Source organism: Vipera berus, assembly GCF_964194415.1.
Source record: "Vipera berus genome assembly, chromosome: 2".
NCBI lineage: Eukaryota > Metazoa > Chordata > Lepidosauria > Squamata > Viperidae > Vipera > Vipera berus.
Genome location: NC_138203.1, coordinates 126378001 through 126392476, shown reverse-complemented (window position 1 = coordinate 126392476; position 14476 = coordinate 126378001). Strand labels below are relative to the sequence as shown.

Genomic DNA, 14476 nt, shown 5'->3' with positions numbered 1-14476 from the left:
AAGAACCGCGAAACGTGCGGAGCCTCGCTTGAAACAAAAGGATACATGGATAAAATAAAGCCTGAATATACAATTACAGATTGGAAGAAGATAATTTTTTTTTGTACCCGAAAGTGAGGGGGAGGGGGAATCCTAACAAGCTGGAGGCTCTTTCTCATACAAAATGACGGCAGTCGAACATAAGGAAGGATATATAAGAGGGAGATGGGTTGGTCATTGCTTTCTTCCAGGATTTTTTTTTTTAAATTCCAGGTTTAGACTAGACTAGAGCCTTGGGCTTTTTGATTTTCATTTCAAATAATATCCAAGTCTGATGCTGCTTAGCTTTTATGACTTATTTTCTATTTCATTTTTTGGGTGAAAATGCACTGAAAATGTACAGTGGTAGCCGTTAAGTGATTATCCAATCAAGAAAAAAAATATACATAATTATTAAAAGTCAGCTAAAACTGTCAAGGAAAAAAGCTGCATATAATAATAAAAATTCAAGCCTTTAACATATTATTCAATGTGGATCCTATAGAAATAAATATAGACTTCATTGTTCCATTTTAACAATGTAAAAACATTTTAAAAAACACCAATAAAGACATATCATGAATCCACTAATTTGCTAAAGTCAGCCAGATGACTACAATGACTTAGCTTCACAGATTAAATTAAGGAAAGGCAACTAGTAGCCAGAAGCTCCACTGGACCTTTAGTATCTTCTCCAGCTCTTGCCACACCTGCATTTCCACCCTACCATTCTGGTGTGCCCCATAAACCGAACAAGGTTTGTGAACTGCTTCCAACCAGAGGAACAACTTTGTTTCTTTTCTTGAATGAGACTGAGACAGCCATGGAACTGAGTGCCTGGCAGACATTCTCTCCCCAAAATGCAGTCCTATAAAGCAGCCATCTGGCACATTGAAAAAAAGAGAACAACCCTCTTATCAAGGAACCAGATTGCTTTCTTCTTCCTGCAGGTCAGGTGGAGAAATGGTAGAACAGGTACCGCTCCCCTGCAAGAAGAGCTGATGCACGTTAAAGGAGGATTATTTATTTATTTATTTATTTTATTATATTTATATACCGCCCTTTCCCGAAGGACTCAGGGCGGTTTACAAGGTGATTAAAACAAAAAATACAAAAGTTAAAAACAGTTTTAAAAAATTATATCCGTCCCTGAACAAATAAAACCCCAGTTAAAATTAAAATTAAAATTCTCAGCCTGGGCCAGAGAGCTCGAAGAGCCAGGTCTTCAGGTTCCGGCGGAATGATCGGAGGTCGGGGGCAGTCCTAAGCTCCACTGGCAGCTGATTCCAAAGGGCAGATGCACCCACTGAGAAGGCCCTATCCCTGGGTGTTGTCCGCCAGCAATCTCTTACCGGTGGTACCCTGAGAAGACCCTCCCTGTGGGAGCGCACTGGACGAAGGGAGCTTGATGCCGGCAGCAGGTGTTCCCTCAGATATCCCGGACCCAAGCCATTTAGGGCTTTATAGGTCATCACCAGCACCTTGAATCTCACCCGGAGGGCAACCGGGAGCCAATGCAGCTCGCAGAGTAGAGGTGTTACATGGGAGTATCGGGAAACCCCCATCACAACTCGTGAGGCCGCATTCTGCACCAGCTGAAGCCTCCGAGTGGTCCTCAAGGGCAGCCCCATGTAGAGAGCATTGCAGTAGTCTAAACGGGAGGTCACGAGCGCGTGAGTGACTGTGCGTAGGGCATCTCAGTCCAGATAGGGTTGCAACTGGTGCACCAGGCGAACCTGGGCAAAAGCCCCCCTGGTCACGGCTCCTATATGGTCTTCAAAATTGAGTCGTGAATCCAGGAGGACGCCCAAGTTGCGAGCCCTATCAACGGGGGGTAACACCTCACCCCCCATCGCTAGAGGTGGAATAGTCTGGTTAGCCCGAGATTCCGATATGCACAGCCACTCAGTCTTGGCGGGATTGAGACGAAGCCTGTTTCTCCCCATCCAGACCTGGACCGCCTCCAGGCAACGGGACATCACGGCAAGGGCATCGCTGGGTTGGTTCGGGGTGGAAAGAAAAAGTTGGGTATCGTCAGTGTACTGATGATACCCCACCCCAAAACCATGAATGATCTCACCCAGCGGCTTCATATAGATGTTGAACAGGAGGGGCGAGAGAACCGACCCCTGAGGAACTCCACAAACGAGAGGCCTCGGGGAGAATCTCTGCCCTCCTGTCAACACCGACTGCGAACAGCCCAGGAGATAGGAGGAGAACCACCGTAAAACGGTGCCTCCCACTCCCAACCCCCTGAGACGCCGCAGTAGGATACCATGGTCGATGGTATCAAAAGCCACTGAGAGATCTAATAGGACCAGGACAGAGGAACAACCCCTGTGGAAATGACGTAAATATCCTATATAAGTATCAGAAGTGCTGCCTACGACAATTAGATTACTAAAGTAAATTTTTAGAAAAGTAATTTAAAATTTAGGGACGCGGTGGCTCAGTGGGTTAGGACGCTGAGCTTGTCAATCAGAAGATCGGCAGTTTGGCGGGTCGAATCCCGAGTGCCGCGTAACAGAGTGAGCACCTGTTACTCGTCCCAGCTTCTGCCCACCTAGCAGTTCGAAAGCACGTAAAAGTGCAAGTAGAAAAATAGGGACCACTATGGTGGGAAGGTAACAGCGTTCCGTGCGCCTTTGGCGTCTAGTCATGCCGGCCACATGACCACGGAGACGTCCTCGGTCAAACACTGGCTCTTCGGCTATGAAACGGAGATGAGCACCGGCCCCTAGAGTCAGAAACGACTAGCACGCATGTGCGGGGGAACCTTTACCTTTACTAATTTAAAATTTAAAATTCTCCCTATACTAGTCTAATGCCTTACTGTAGCATTTTGCATAATAGACACTAGATGGCGAAATTGGAATCTATAAAACCCAATTTACATTTGGAAAACTAATCCTCATTGTTTTGTAAGAAGAGCACTTCTAGATCAGAGCAAGTTTTTTTTCCACAAAACAATTTTAGACCGCAATGTTCCTTGCTGAATCTTCACAGTTAAATATTGGTATTTCTGTGTTACAATAAAGGAACTAGTTATTTGCACTCACTGTCTAGAGGATAGGGGAACAATGAATTATTATTAGGAAAGTTATATTGCCACTTTTCGTATTTGCTTCCTTCTTTTGGAATTAATGTCATATTGGTATAGAGGAACCATTTATTAAGAATGACAGTTTGTAAGTAGTTCCTCTCTTTCTGAACATACATTGGATGAAACATTTTGATTTTGGTCTTAAAGGTTAAAAAACAGGCATAACTGGGACATAACACCTGTTTCAAACCAACATTTTGTAATTCTGGAATTCCACCATCTCTCTCCTCCCTCAGATACTTAAAGGTATATATGTACCACCCATATGTACATTCATAATCCGAATATTTGTGGGAGGAAATAAGAAAGAAGTGGGAGGTGTGACGTATCTCACAAAATGATCTTCCCCAAACCTATGCCAAATCAAATATCCATACCTTCAAAGATTTGGATTTTTCTTCTGGTTCTTCCCCCCCCCCCGCCCCCCAGTTAACTTCATTAAGATAAAGGGGTATGGAAAGAATGTAAAATATGGATTACTATCACAAGCTACACTATCATCTATGGCAATGCTAGATAGAGCCTAGGATACTGGCTAAGTTCACCAAAACAGTTTTGGCTACTTAGTGCCCCTCTCTATTTTGCAAAACAGCTAGAGTGGTTAATTTATGGTTCACAGAGCTGTGAAAACCCAGGAATTGTTAAGTCAATGAACTATGGTTGAGTTAACCATGATTTAGCAAGTTGGGCAAACCTAGTCTACTAAAAGATCTAATAAAAGAACTATTGGCTACTAGAAAGACAAGTACAGATGCACTGCAGCAACCCACACCAAAGAAGGAGACAAATTACCTATATAACATCTTCCAACAAAATGGATACCCACACAATTTTATTAAAAAGTGCCTGACTACTTAACCCACCACAGCCTAAGCAACACACACAAGCAATAAAAGGATAACACTGCCATACATAAAAAAAAATCCTCAAAAACCAACCAGCAAACTATTACAATTAACCCTCAAAAAATTCTTATGTAAACCAAAAGACCTAGTAGCCCACAAGGGGAAAAAAGAGTTTTCTAAAATATACAATGTAAGGATTGCAACACCCAGTATGTTGGACAGGCAGAAGACTAGCAGAAAGCATCCATGAACACTAACTAGCAGGCAGAAGACATGATGAAAACCCCTTAATGTCATAACATATGGACAGATCAACCATAGTTTCAACTGGGAAACTGAATATCCTAGACCAAGCCAAATCCAAAAATGTTAGGGAATTCCTGCAAAGTTGGCATTTAGACAGTCATCAGCAGAAACATAGAAATAAATCACATTTATATACCATTCAAAAGAGACATTTAAAAAGCTAAGAAGGAAACAAAAAGATTACATACATCCTTTCTAGCAGCCAACACCCCAATAAGCAGGGATTAACACTTAACAAACAATCAAGCAGAAAATAATACTGTACCCTAATCAAGAAGCTATCAAGGAGAACACCCGACCCCCACCAACACTACAAGGCAAGCTACTGCATATAAACGGGGAACAAACCTCACACCGCTAGCACTGATCATGTTATCTAGTTCGGTAAAGAAACGTCTACAACCAACTCAGCACCAAGTTTAATCCCAAACTAGCTATACTGCCTTCTATTGGAAATAAAAAGTTTGTTTAAAAATATCTCAGGTCTAAGAAAAACAAACAATAGGTCTTTGGAACTCTTATCTTCAATTGGCTATTGTAATGGTATGTGGGAATGACTTTGGGAGCCAGAGACAGGAAGAGAAAGAACCACAAACATGACACCATCAAACAAGTGGCAGCTTAGTCCATACAAGGAATGGGTACAAGGGAAATATCTCACAAGGGACCCTCCCTAATTTGTTGCACTGTAAAGGTGAGTGGGGGGAGAGATGCACTTTCAGACTTAAAAGATTCTGTTAGTGTAACTTTACAGTAAAGTTAATGCTAGTACATCTGGGTGTGTTTCTTCTCTGGACTACTTAACAAGGTTGACAATTATTAATGTACATGTAAATGAACACTTTTGATAGGTAAGCCACACCATCATTACGAAAGACATAAGTGAAGTGCTTTCCATAGTCTGGAATCCTTGTTGCTTATGTGGGGCCTCAATCCAGATAGGAAGCTTTTTAAATAGTTCCTCTCATTTGGGAGAGGCAGTGATCACCGTGGGTGGGCAGAGGAGACCCAGCCTGCAGATATGTTGCTCTCTTGCAGTTCTAACCGCTCACCACACAGGCCGTGTGTTTTCTCTGTGTTTAACCAAGCCAACCTGTCTTCAACTCATTTTCTGGGTTCACACAATACGTTAGGCTAAAATATGGCTGACTGGGTTAGCCCTCACTGTATTGTGTGCACCCAGGGACAGAATTTCCACACAGAGAGCTGCTGTAAATTTTCCTAGTTTTATTTCCTGCAGATCCTAGTCATTCTGATTTTACACCATCCTTCTCACACAGGAATTGCTTTAGCCATCCAGGGTTTTCCGACAAGATATAAAATTTCTCCTCTCTTCATTTCCTCTTTTAGACTCCCAAAATACATGCATAGGACATACTCATTGTTATTTCCAATCCGACTGGAATGTTGGAAAAAAAATATGATGTAAAGGAGGTTGGAATTGTTCATCAGCACATAGCTCTCCACGAACTGAACAGAATGGAGCCAAATTTGGTGTGGAGGAAGAAAATGGGCCCAATTAGGCTGCATGACTTAGAACATTGGTCACAACGCCACTCTAAGACCCCACCCTCTGCTCATCTAGTCACATGACCCACAGCAGAGCACATGCACCTTGCCTCTTCTTTCCTAGTGCATAAAAGCACAAAACTGTATGGCTTCTGCTGGTTAATGGAGTGGAAAGAATTCCAGAAGCCAATTTGTGCCTTCTTTCTCTACACCTTGTTTAGGTAAGAAGAAGTAACAACAACCAAGAAAACACATGACAGCATCAACAAACTGCAGCCACTGATTCGTCATACTTTTCACAAACCTAAGACTAAGGAGAATGAGGACTTGAACTTATGTAGATCTGGGCTGCAAAAATTCAGTCTGTAGCAAAGAGGGACAGAAAAAAGTCTTACTCTCTGATGCCATCATGTGGCCATCCAGATATTTGCTGTCCAGATCTGGTAACCTTAGCTTAAGTCTCAGTAATTCTCACTTTGAAAAAGACACGCGGAAAGTTAGAACTACTACAAGTCTGCCTTATTGGGTTTGCATTCTTCCATTTGGAAGGGACTTTCCATATACAGTCAGTGACCCATGATTAAATACTAGAAAAAATGGGTCATATTTCCCAACCCCCAAGATAGCAAAATCTAGTAAATAAATATATCCCTCCTACAGATTCATAGTTACTGTTTGGCAAATAAAAATTAAAAGGTATAGTAGAAGGGGATTTCTTGCAAAATTCAATAGATTGCTAATATTCTAAAATTAAAAAGGAATAAGATTTCTATTTGAAAGATTACGTTCTATTTATTTATTTAACAAAATTTAAAAGTCACCCAGTTCCATTACAATTCTGAGAGATGTTTAATATACAACATTTTAAAGTAATTCAGTACTTTCTGTCATAGCTTTTGGTGAGTGAGAGGAAAATGTTCAAGACATATTTGTAACTTTTGTCTCTATGGAACCTGATTTTCTGATTATTCTGTATCCATATAATAAAGCGTGCAGAGGAGATTTCTGCAACTGTGTTCTCTCTTAATATGTTGGTCTACAGTTCCCATCACATGCAGTTAACATAGTTTATTATGACACCGGTAGCTATGGTCCAAACCATCTAGAACACCCCAGCACAGAGAAAATGGGATTATGGGATTATATTATGTTAAAACAAGATTTATAATAATAATAATAAAGTTGGAAGGTACCTTGGAGGTCATCTAGTCCAATCCCCTGCTCAGGCAGGAAACCCTATACCATTTTAGACAAATGGCTGTCCAGTATCTTCTTAAAAACTTCCAGTATTGGAGCATTCACCGCTTCTGGAGGCAGGTTGTTCCACTGGTTAATTGTTCTAACTGTCAGGAAGTTTCTCCTTAGTTCTAGGTTGCTTCTCTCCTTGATTAGTTTCCATCCGTTGCTTCTTGTTCTGCCTTCAGGCACTTTGGATAATAGCTTGACTCCCTCTTCTTTGTGGCAGGCCATGAGATATTGGAACACTGCTACCATGTCACCCCTCGCCCTTCTCTTCATTAAACTAGACATACCCAATTCCAGCAACCGTTCCTGTTGTTTAAATATAGTTTAGAATAGAATAGAATACAGCTGGAAGGGACCTTGGAGGTCTTCTAGTCCAACCCTCCGCTTAAGAAGGAGAACCTATACCATCTCAGACAAGTGACTGTCTAGCCTCTTCTTAAAAATCTCCAGTGATGGAGCACCCACAATTTCTGGAGGCAAGCTGTTCCACTAGTTACGGTAATTGTCCTCACTTTCAGGAGGTTTCTCCTTAATGGTTTATCAAACCATAATTCACTGTGCTTATGCAACCCAGCAAAATGAGCAAATGACATTCTGGATCAATGTTTTATATGCCAAAGATTCCAACTAGATCTATGAAATTCACCCGATTATCTTAGGATAGTTTTCTCTGTCTCTCTCAGCCCAATTTTTCTCATAGGGCTATTGTAAAGAAGGAAAGCTACATGGGTTTTCAGAGGAAGAAGAAAATAAAATGCCATGAATGATATTTTATTAAATATTAAGTTTCAGAGTCTAATGGATCTTACACCGAAACACACAATTCTTCTACGGGTCCAACTTTACAGGATGGGTAGTGATTACTCTTGCATCTCGATGTGATTGTGATTCCTCTTTCCAATCTTGCTAAAGACTGGTAATGCCACTGCATCTCTGCCTTAGGCATAATTGGAGCATACAGTTACTCAGGTAGTTGCAATGCAATGAATGAATTTTATATAATACATTTTACTGTTTGCAAAAAGAAAGAAAAAGAATTTATATGAATATTCATAACCCATAGACTTGTTCAACCTTCTTCTGGCCGTTGTATAACAGGCATGAGTTGTTAAAAGCACACCCCTTCTTCTTTTAACTTTCTTTTAGAAACATGCCACGTCTTACTTCCTACTTGCGTAGACTGGAAACCTGTAAGATTAGGGTGAGATAGCTTTACGAGAGGGCAGCTAGTCTGCAGAGCTAGAGAAGCTTCAAGATCTCTGTATCAACCAAAATTCTGGATGGGTTATTTTAATGGCAACATTCAAGACATAGGCCTGAACTTATATTTTAAAAAATAGAAACCAAAATTTTTAATAATAGTTTTTTAACTGAACTTCTCTGCCTGAACAAACCACCCCTCACCCCCACTGAGCTCTATCAAGAGGGTGAAACCAAGACCAAGTGCGGCCCATTCAAAAAGCAGCTAAAGTCCTGTAAATGAACGCTTTCTTGGTTAACTGCATTGACCTCCCAAAAACAAGAAGAGAACAACCACATGTGAACTTCTTCTAACCGAACCTTTTTATAGTAATAAAGGTAAAGGTTCCCCCGCACATGCGTGCTAGTCGTTTCCGACTCTAGGGGCCGGTGCTCATCTCCGTTTCAAAGCCGAAGAGCCAGTGCTTGTCCGAGGACGTCTCCGTGGTCATGTGGCCGGCATGACTAGACGCCAAAGGCGCACGGAACGCTGTTACCTTCCCACCGTAGTGGTCCCTATTTTTCTACTTGCATTTTTACGTGCTTTCGAACTGCTAGGTTGGCAGAAGCTGGGGCGAGTAACAGGCGCTCACTCTGTTACGCGGCACTTGGGATTCGACCCGCCAAACTGCCGACCTTCTGATCGACAAGCTCAGCGTCCTAACCCACTGAGCCACCGCGTAATAGTAATAGTCTACTATATATAATAATAACTATATATAATAATAGTCTACTATATATATAATAGTAATAGTCTACTATAAAAAGGTTCGGTTTGAAGATATTCATACGTGGTTGTTCTCCTCTTGTCTTTGGGAGGTCAATGCAGTTAAGCAAGAAAGCGTTCATTTACAGGACTTTAGCTGCTTTTCAAACATGCAGTGTGTATGTCCCCTCACACTATGAGATGAGCGGCATATAAATTTGATAAATAAAATGATATCCAAAGTCTGCCGTTTTGACTATTACAATGCACATTACACAGGATTACTCTTACAATCTACAAGTTGCAACTGGTGCAAAATGGGGGCAGCTGGACTGCTAAATTGTAGGAAGTACATAGATCATATAACCCCTCTGCTGAAAGCCCTGTGCTGGTACAATTTCAGGTATTAATATTACTTTTTAAAACCCAAGTGATTTAGAGCCATGCTATCTGAAAAAGCCTCCTGTTTAGTGGCCTATAAAGATTTGCAGGAGAGGCTCTTGTAATTAATTAATTAATTAATTAGATGTACACCATATCCTGACTTTCCATTAGGGCCTCAAGGCAGCATACCTAGTATTACCCCCTCTTGTCTCCACTAGCAATGGCACCCCTGTAAAATAGGTTGAGCTGAGAGAGAGTGACTAGCCCAAAGTCACCCAGGGTGAGGAAGGATTAGAACCTGGGTCTCATTGCTCTTAATCCAACACCTTAACCACTACAGCATACTAGCTGTGGGAAAAGTTGTTGAATGTATTCCCTTGGCAATTATCATTAGCTCCCATTTGGTCTACCTTTAGAAGAACAAACAAACCAAAAACCCATCACTTTTGCCAGGATTGTTCATTAAAGTAGGTACTAAATTTTATGTATGCTTCTTACCTTTCCATTTTGCATTCCTATTTTAGTCACTACTAGCTGCCTTGAATACTTTACTTAAGCAGGATATAAATCTAGTATATATGCATCCTTGTAAACTAATCTATTGTCATTCTTGTGTAGGCTAATCCATTGTCTGAAGACTTAAAAATTTGCTATGATGGGCCTGGAGGGATACTACATGTCATCCCTCTTCCTGGCCTTTTTTAAAAAAAATTGTCAGGAGTTTTCTGTTGCGAATATCATAAGCTAACCTCATTACACCCTCTCTTCCTTTAACAACTGACCATCGCGGTATTTCTTGAGCTACTTTTTTTTTTTGCTCTGTTACATTTTTAGCTAAAGCTAATTCAATTTCACTTCAGATTCCAAAACCACATTGCTTCACACTTCTTTCTCAAGGCCATCACCCAACCGAGCAAAGTTAGCACAATGTGGTCTTGTAATGGGAACTTGTGAATGAGGGAAATCAAAATGAAAACTCAATGTGGCTGCTTAAAATAAAGCATTTAAATCCTCTGTTGTGAGAAACCGAGTGTTATCCACGAGGATTAGAACCAAGAAATGGAATTAAAATGGGGGGAAAAAACAAGCTTAGAAATTCCATATACAGTGAGTCCTCAGTTTTCTTGATTTCAAGTGAACAGACTTTGCATGGTTCAGTAGACCAAATTCTAGCGATATTCCTGCGATGATGTTACTATGCAAATAATGTAAATTATACAAAATACATCATTTGCATTGCCACAATGTTTTTTTTCCCCTGGACTTGGTTATTTCATCCATCTGCTGAATTAGTCCATGGAAATATGTTTTCAGAGAACATAATTTATGTTGTTACTGCAGCAATAGAACAATAACCAGATCCTATGCCTTTTTACCGTAAGAGAGACTATACACAGGAGAAGAATATAATAAAATGATGTCAACGTTATACAATGGTGCCCCTCTATTGTGAAGATAAACTTTCTACAGTATTTACAAGAAACACACAAAGGTTAGAACTAGTGATGCAAACATAACATGGAAAAAAAGTGCCATGAGACACAAATTATGGTATGGATGTACACTATTGTTGCAGCTGAGAGCAGTTCTAACAGGTTAAGCAGTTTCCTGGACAAGTTCATTTATTTATTTGATTGATTGAGCTCCTGCTTTTCTACTCATCCAACATCTCAAGGTGCTAGCAAAACTTGAAATACCAAATAGAAGGAAACAGGTGATATATATGTAATTTTGAGAGCATGTTGTAGAAATGCACATAAAATGACTGCTAAGGAGGATTTCAGTCACACAGCATTTTTATTTTCTAAGAATGCTAGTAGAGTCAAGAGGCATGGCTGGAAATACAGGGTAGACTTCAGGCTGATGCTTTTCTTTGAAGCACGCTGGTTTCCCATTAACTTTTAATTTAAAAATAAATAAATTAGGCAGGGCAAGATATTTATGTGCACACTAAGGAACTTGTTGGGGGGCACAATCTCCCCCAAATGCTACATGGGAAACTGACAATTAAGGAAACTACTACAACAGCAGATATCCGTGCTGGAAATCTTGAGATAGTCCAAAGAACAGTGTTGGTTGAGCTGTGCTTCTCATGTTCTTCTCAACGTTCACACCCTGTTCACAGTGTGCAGGAAAAGCTACCATCCCTTTCCCTGAGAGCAGGCAGAGAGCCAGGCAGGTCTCCTGGGCCCATCCCACTAGCCACAATCTGGAGGCGTGGTGCAAGGATGTCAACTTCCTCTTAGCATTTCAGAACCTTCAGCTCCAACGTTGCCCTCGAACCCTCTTCTTGAGCAGAGAGGGATGAGTCGTTGTAAAGAATACCTAAAGGGCTTTCTAGCCCAGGTGGAAGCTAAGGCTGGGCAGGAGAAAGGGCAGCTGGCTGAGGAATTCCAGGTGAGTAAGAACTATTTCTCTGAAAATGAAGACTGGGGCCTCGGGGAAGCTCTGAAGTAACTTCACTCTACCCTGTGCTGTCCCTTGTCAGTACCTATTTCCCCCTTTTTTTTCTACAGTCAAAGATTTGTCTTTGCTAGGAGCAAAGCAGCAGCAAAGCTCTTTGTTGGGTTTTGTCTCTCTTTCTCCCAGTTTTGGGGTACTTTGATTAGATACCCAGCAAATAGAAATTCAACAGCTGTTCCTGGCTCTGTGCTTCTATTCCAAGAAAGCTGCACCTGTTGAATTTTTGTCTGATACACAAGATGTACGTATGCCTTTTTTCCCCCATACATAGGAAGGAAAACGGGATGGCGGTGGTACGCCACTGACCTGGTTAATGATTTTGTGGAATTGGCCTGCTGAAAAATGTCATTTCGCTCACGTATTAGTGCAGCTTTTATCGTATTGAAGGGCTGATGTGCTCTCGTATGAATCCTAGCCTGATATCTTGCGAAGACTGCCGGGTCTTTTTGCCAAAGCTAGGGGAAAAGCGAAGATAATCAATCCCTCTACAACTGGTGAATAATTATTCTTGAGGTCAAGTGGCCGGGCAATAAATGCTAAGAGAGAAGACCAATCTATTGTAGCTGTTGGAGAGAAGCAATATGTGTGTTTCACTGTTTAGCAACTGGGCTGTGTTCGCCTGTATCTCTTTTAAACACTGCAAAGTAACCAGGTCAGGAAAGAGTACTCTATCAAGGAGAGCAGTTGCTAAGAGGGGGTTGTTGTTTTTTTGTGTGGCATTAGTAGAAAGCAATATCTCATTTGCCCCCAAACCAACAATCAGATATGGCAGGAATTTCTCTTAAATTACAATGTATTCAGTGAGGAAGGGGTGGACATACTCTAGAGCAGCGTTTCTTAAAGCATTTTGCTGCGGGAACTCTTCCCACTTTTAAAAATTATGGGTTACGTTTATCGATATTTACTGTATTAAAAATGAAAGTCAGTGCATTCACAGAACATTTACTGAATTATGGAAAAATAACAGTATTAAGCCCATTAGATACTAACATCAATAAATGTCAGTAAACATGTTTCCTGAAAAATCCTATACTCTTTTAAATAAAAAAATAATCAGAAGAGCGGCATTGTTTTAAATATTTGCAAATGTCTTCAATATATGGCAAATAATTTTTAATTTTATGGACCCCTGAAAGGGTCTTGGGGGACCCCCAGTAGTTCTTGGACCACACTTTAAGAAATAGTACTCTAGAGTGAAATTTATATGAGCACATAGTAAACTGTGAACCAGGATATTTATAGTTAATTCATTCATTCATTCATTCATTCATTCGTTTATTTCAGTTCAGTCATTTCTGCCATCAATTCTGTAGAACGCAAGGCAGCTTTCTGTTCCACCCCGTCTTTTGCAAGATAATACTGAATTATAATGTATTGCTTTGACTCCTGCTTTGTCAAAAGACTTTACAGATGCAAACGGTGGTACTATCTTGAAGCCCATTTGACTCTTAAACCTTCTGCAAATAATCTTACAGTCTTACTAATGCTACAATAGAAGTTGCCAGCCAGTTTGCAGAATAACAAATTGATGAAGTGTTTGATGCAAAGTTCTGTCATTTTAAAGCCAGAGGACTGATTTAACTCCATATTGCAGGCATAGGCACTAAGAAGGAGATGCTAGAAACCAGAAATTTTACATTTGTTCTCAGCCACTGATGCACTCGCTTTGGACTCAGGATTGAAACCTCTTCCACGCTACATGTTGTACGTAACCACTTACTTTAAAATGTAGTAACATACCCCGGCTGCACTGTTGAGCAGGACTTTGCATTTCTGCTTCAAATTCCCATCCAAAGAGCACCTAATAATTCCCAATTCCAAAAAAATGAGAATTGAATGATTCAGAGGGAGGGGCTATGGAATCATATTTGTGTGGGGTCCCTGGTGGTCTCTCAGCTTGATTCTTTTCTTACAGACATTTCATTATCAAGCTAGGTAACATCATCAGTGCTAATCCAACTGATGCTACCTAATTTGGTAATGAAACGTCTGCAAGAAAACAACCAAGCTCAGTGAGCATCAAGGACCCCACATTTCAACCCTGAGCTAAAAATATTCTCTTCCATTAGACTCCTATTTGTGGAATCTCTTCAGGTTTCCTGGAGAAAAGTTCAAAAGGGATGCACTGGATTGTATCTCCTTTCTCTGCGATTCCCCCCCAAATGGAATGCGTTCTTTAGGATTGTGAGGGACAAGTTGTTAGAAATCAATAACTGTGCAAAATGAAGAGATTATATTCTATAAATCTGAATACAGATTTTTCTTTGAGACTGTAAATTTCTGGCACACAAAGCCAACAGGACTTTTCCATGCTCAGCTAGACAAATGAAATTATGAATCTTTCTAAGCCCTCCAGTGTCCCAATTGGCTACTGCACATCATGTGCCAAGATATGCTGAAATTGGTCACTTTATGGGTTAACTGACTGGAAAGGCTCATTACATTGCCTGGCTCCCTTAGAGAGATGGGAAAATACAGCCAGCTACATTTGACCATAAAGGGCCACATGCAGGAACCCTCTATATTTTATGAGTCATATTTTGGTCCTTGCAATGCCAGCTACATTTAAAGAAATAGAGATAGTTTTCCATTCTGTGTAAGAAGTCCCTACTGAGCCATCTTGCACATTCAAAATACCCTTTAAAAATTGGGTATTTA

At 40.7% G+C, this 14476-nt stretch overlaps 1 protein-coding gene across 2 annotated transcripts in view; it reads left to right on the top strand.

The window, feature by feature from the left end:
• The first annotated feature begins 11383 nt into the window (after nt 1-11383).
• PTPN18 (protein tyrosine phosphatase non-receptor type 18) overlaps nt 11384-14476 on the top strand; it is a 55365-nt gene continuing 52272 nt past the window's right edge. The window contains exon 1 of one of the 2 annotated variants that reach the window (XM_081319895.1): nt 11384-11752. In XM_081319895.1, the coding sequence (XP_081176021.1) occupies nt 11660-11752 (93 nt within the window). In that variant the 5' untranslated portion in view covers nt 11384-11659. The remainder of the gene's footprint in view (nt 11753-14476) is intronic. The other variant, XM_081319894.1, reaches the window with a different exon arrangement.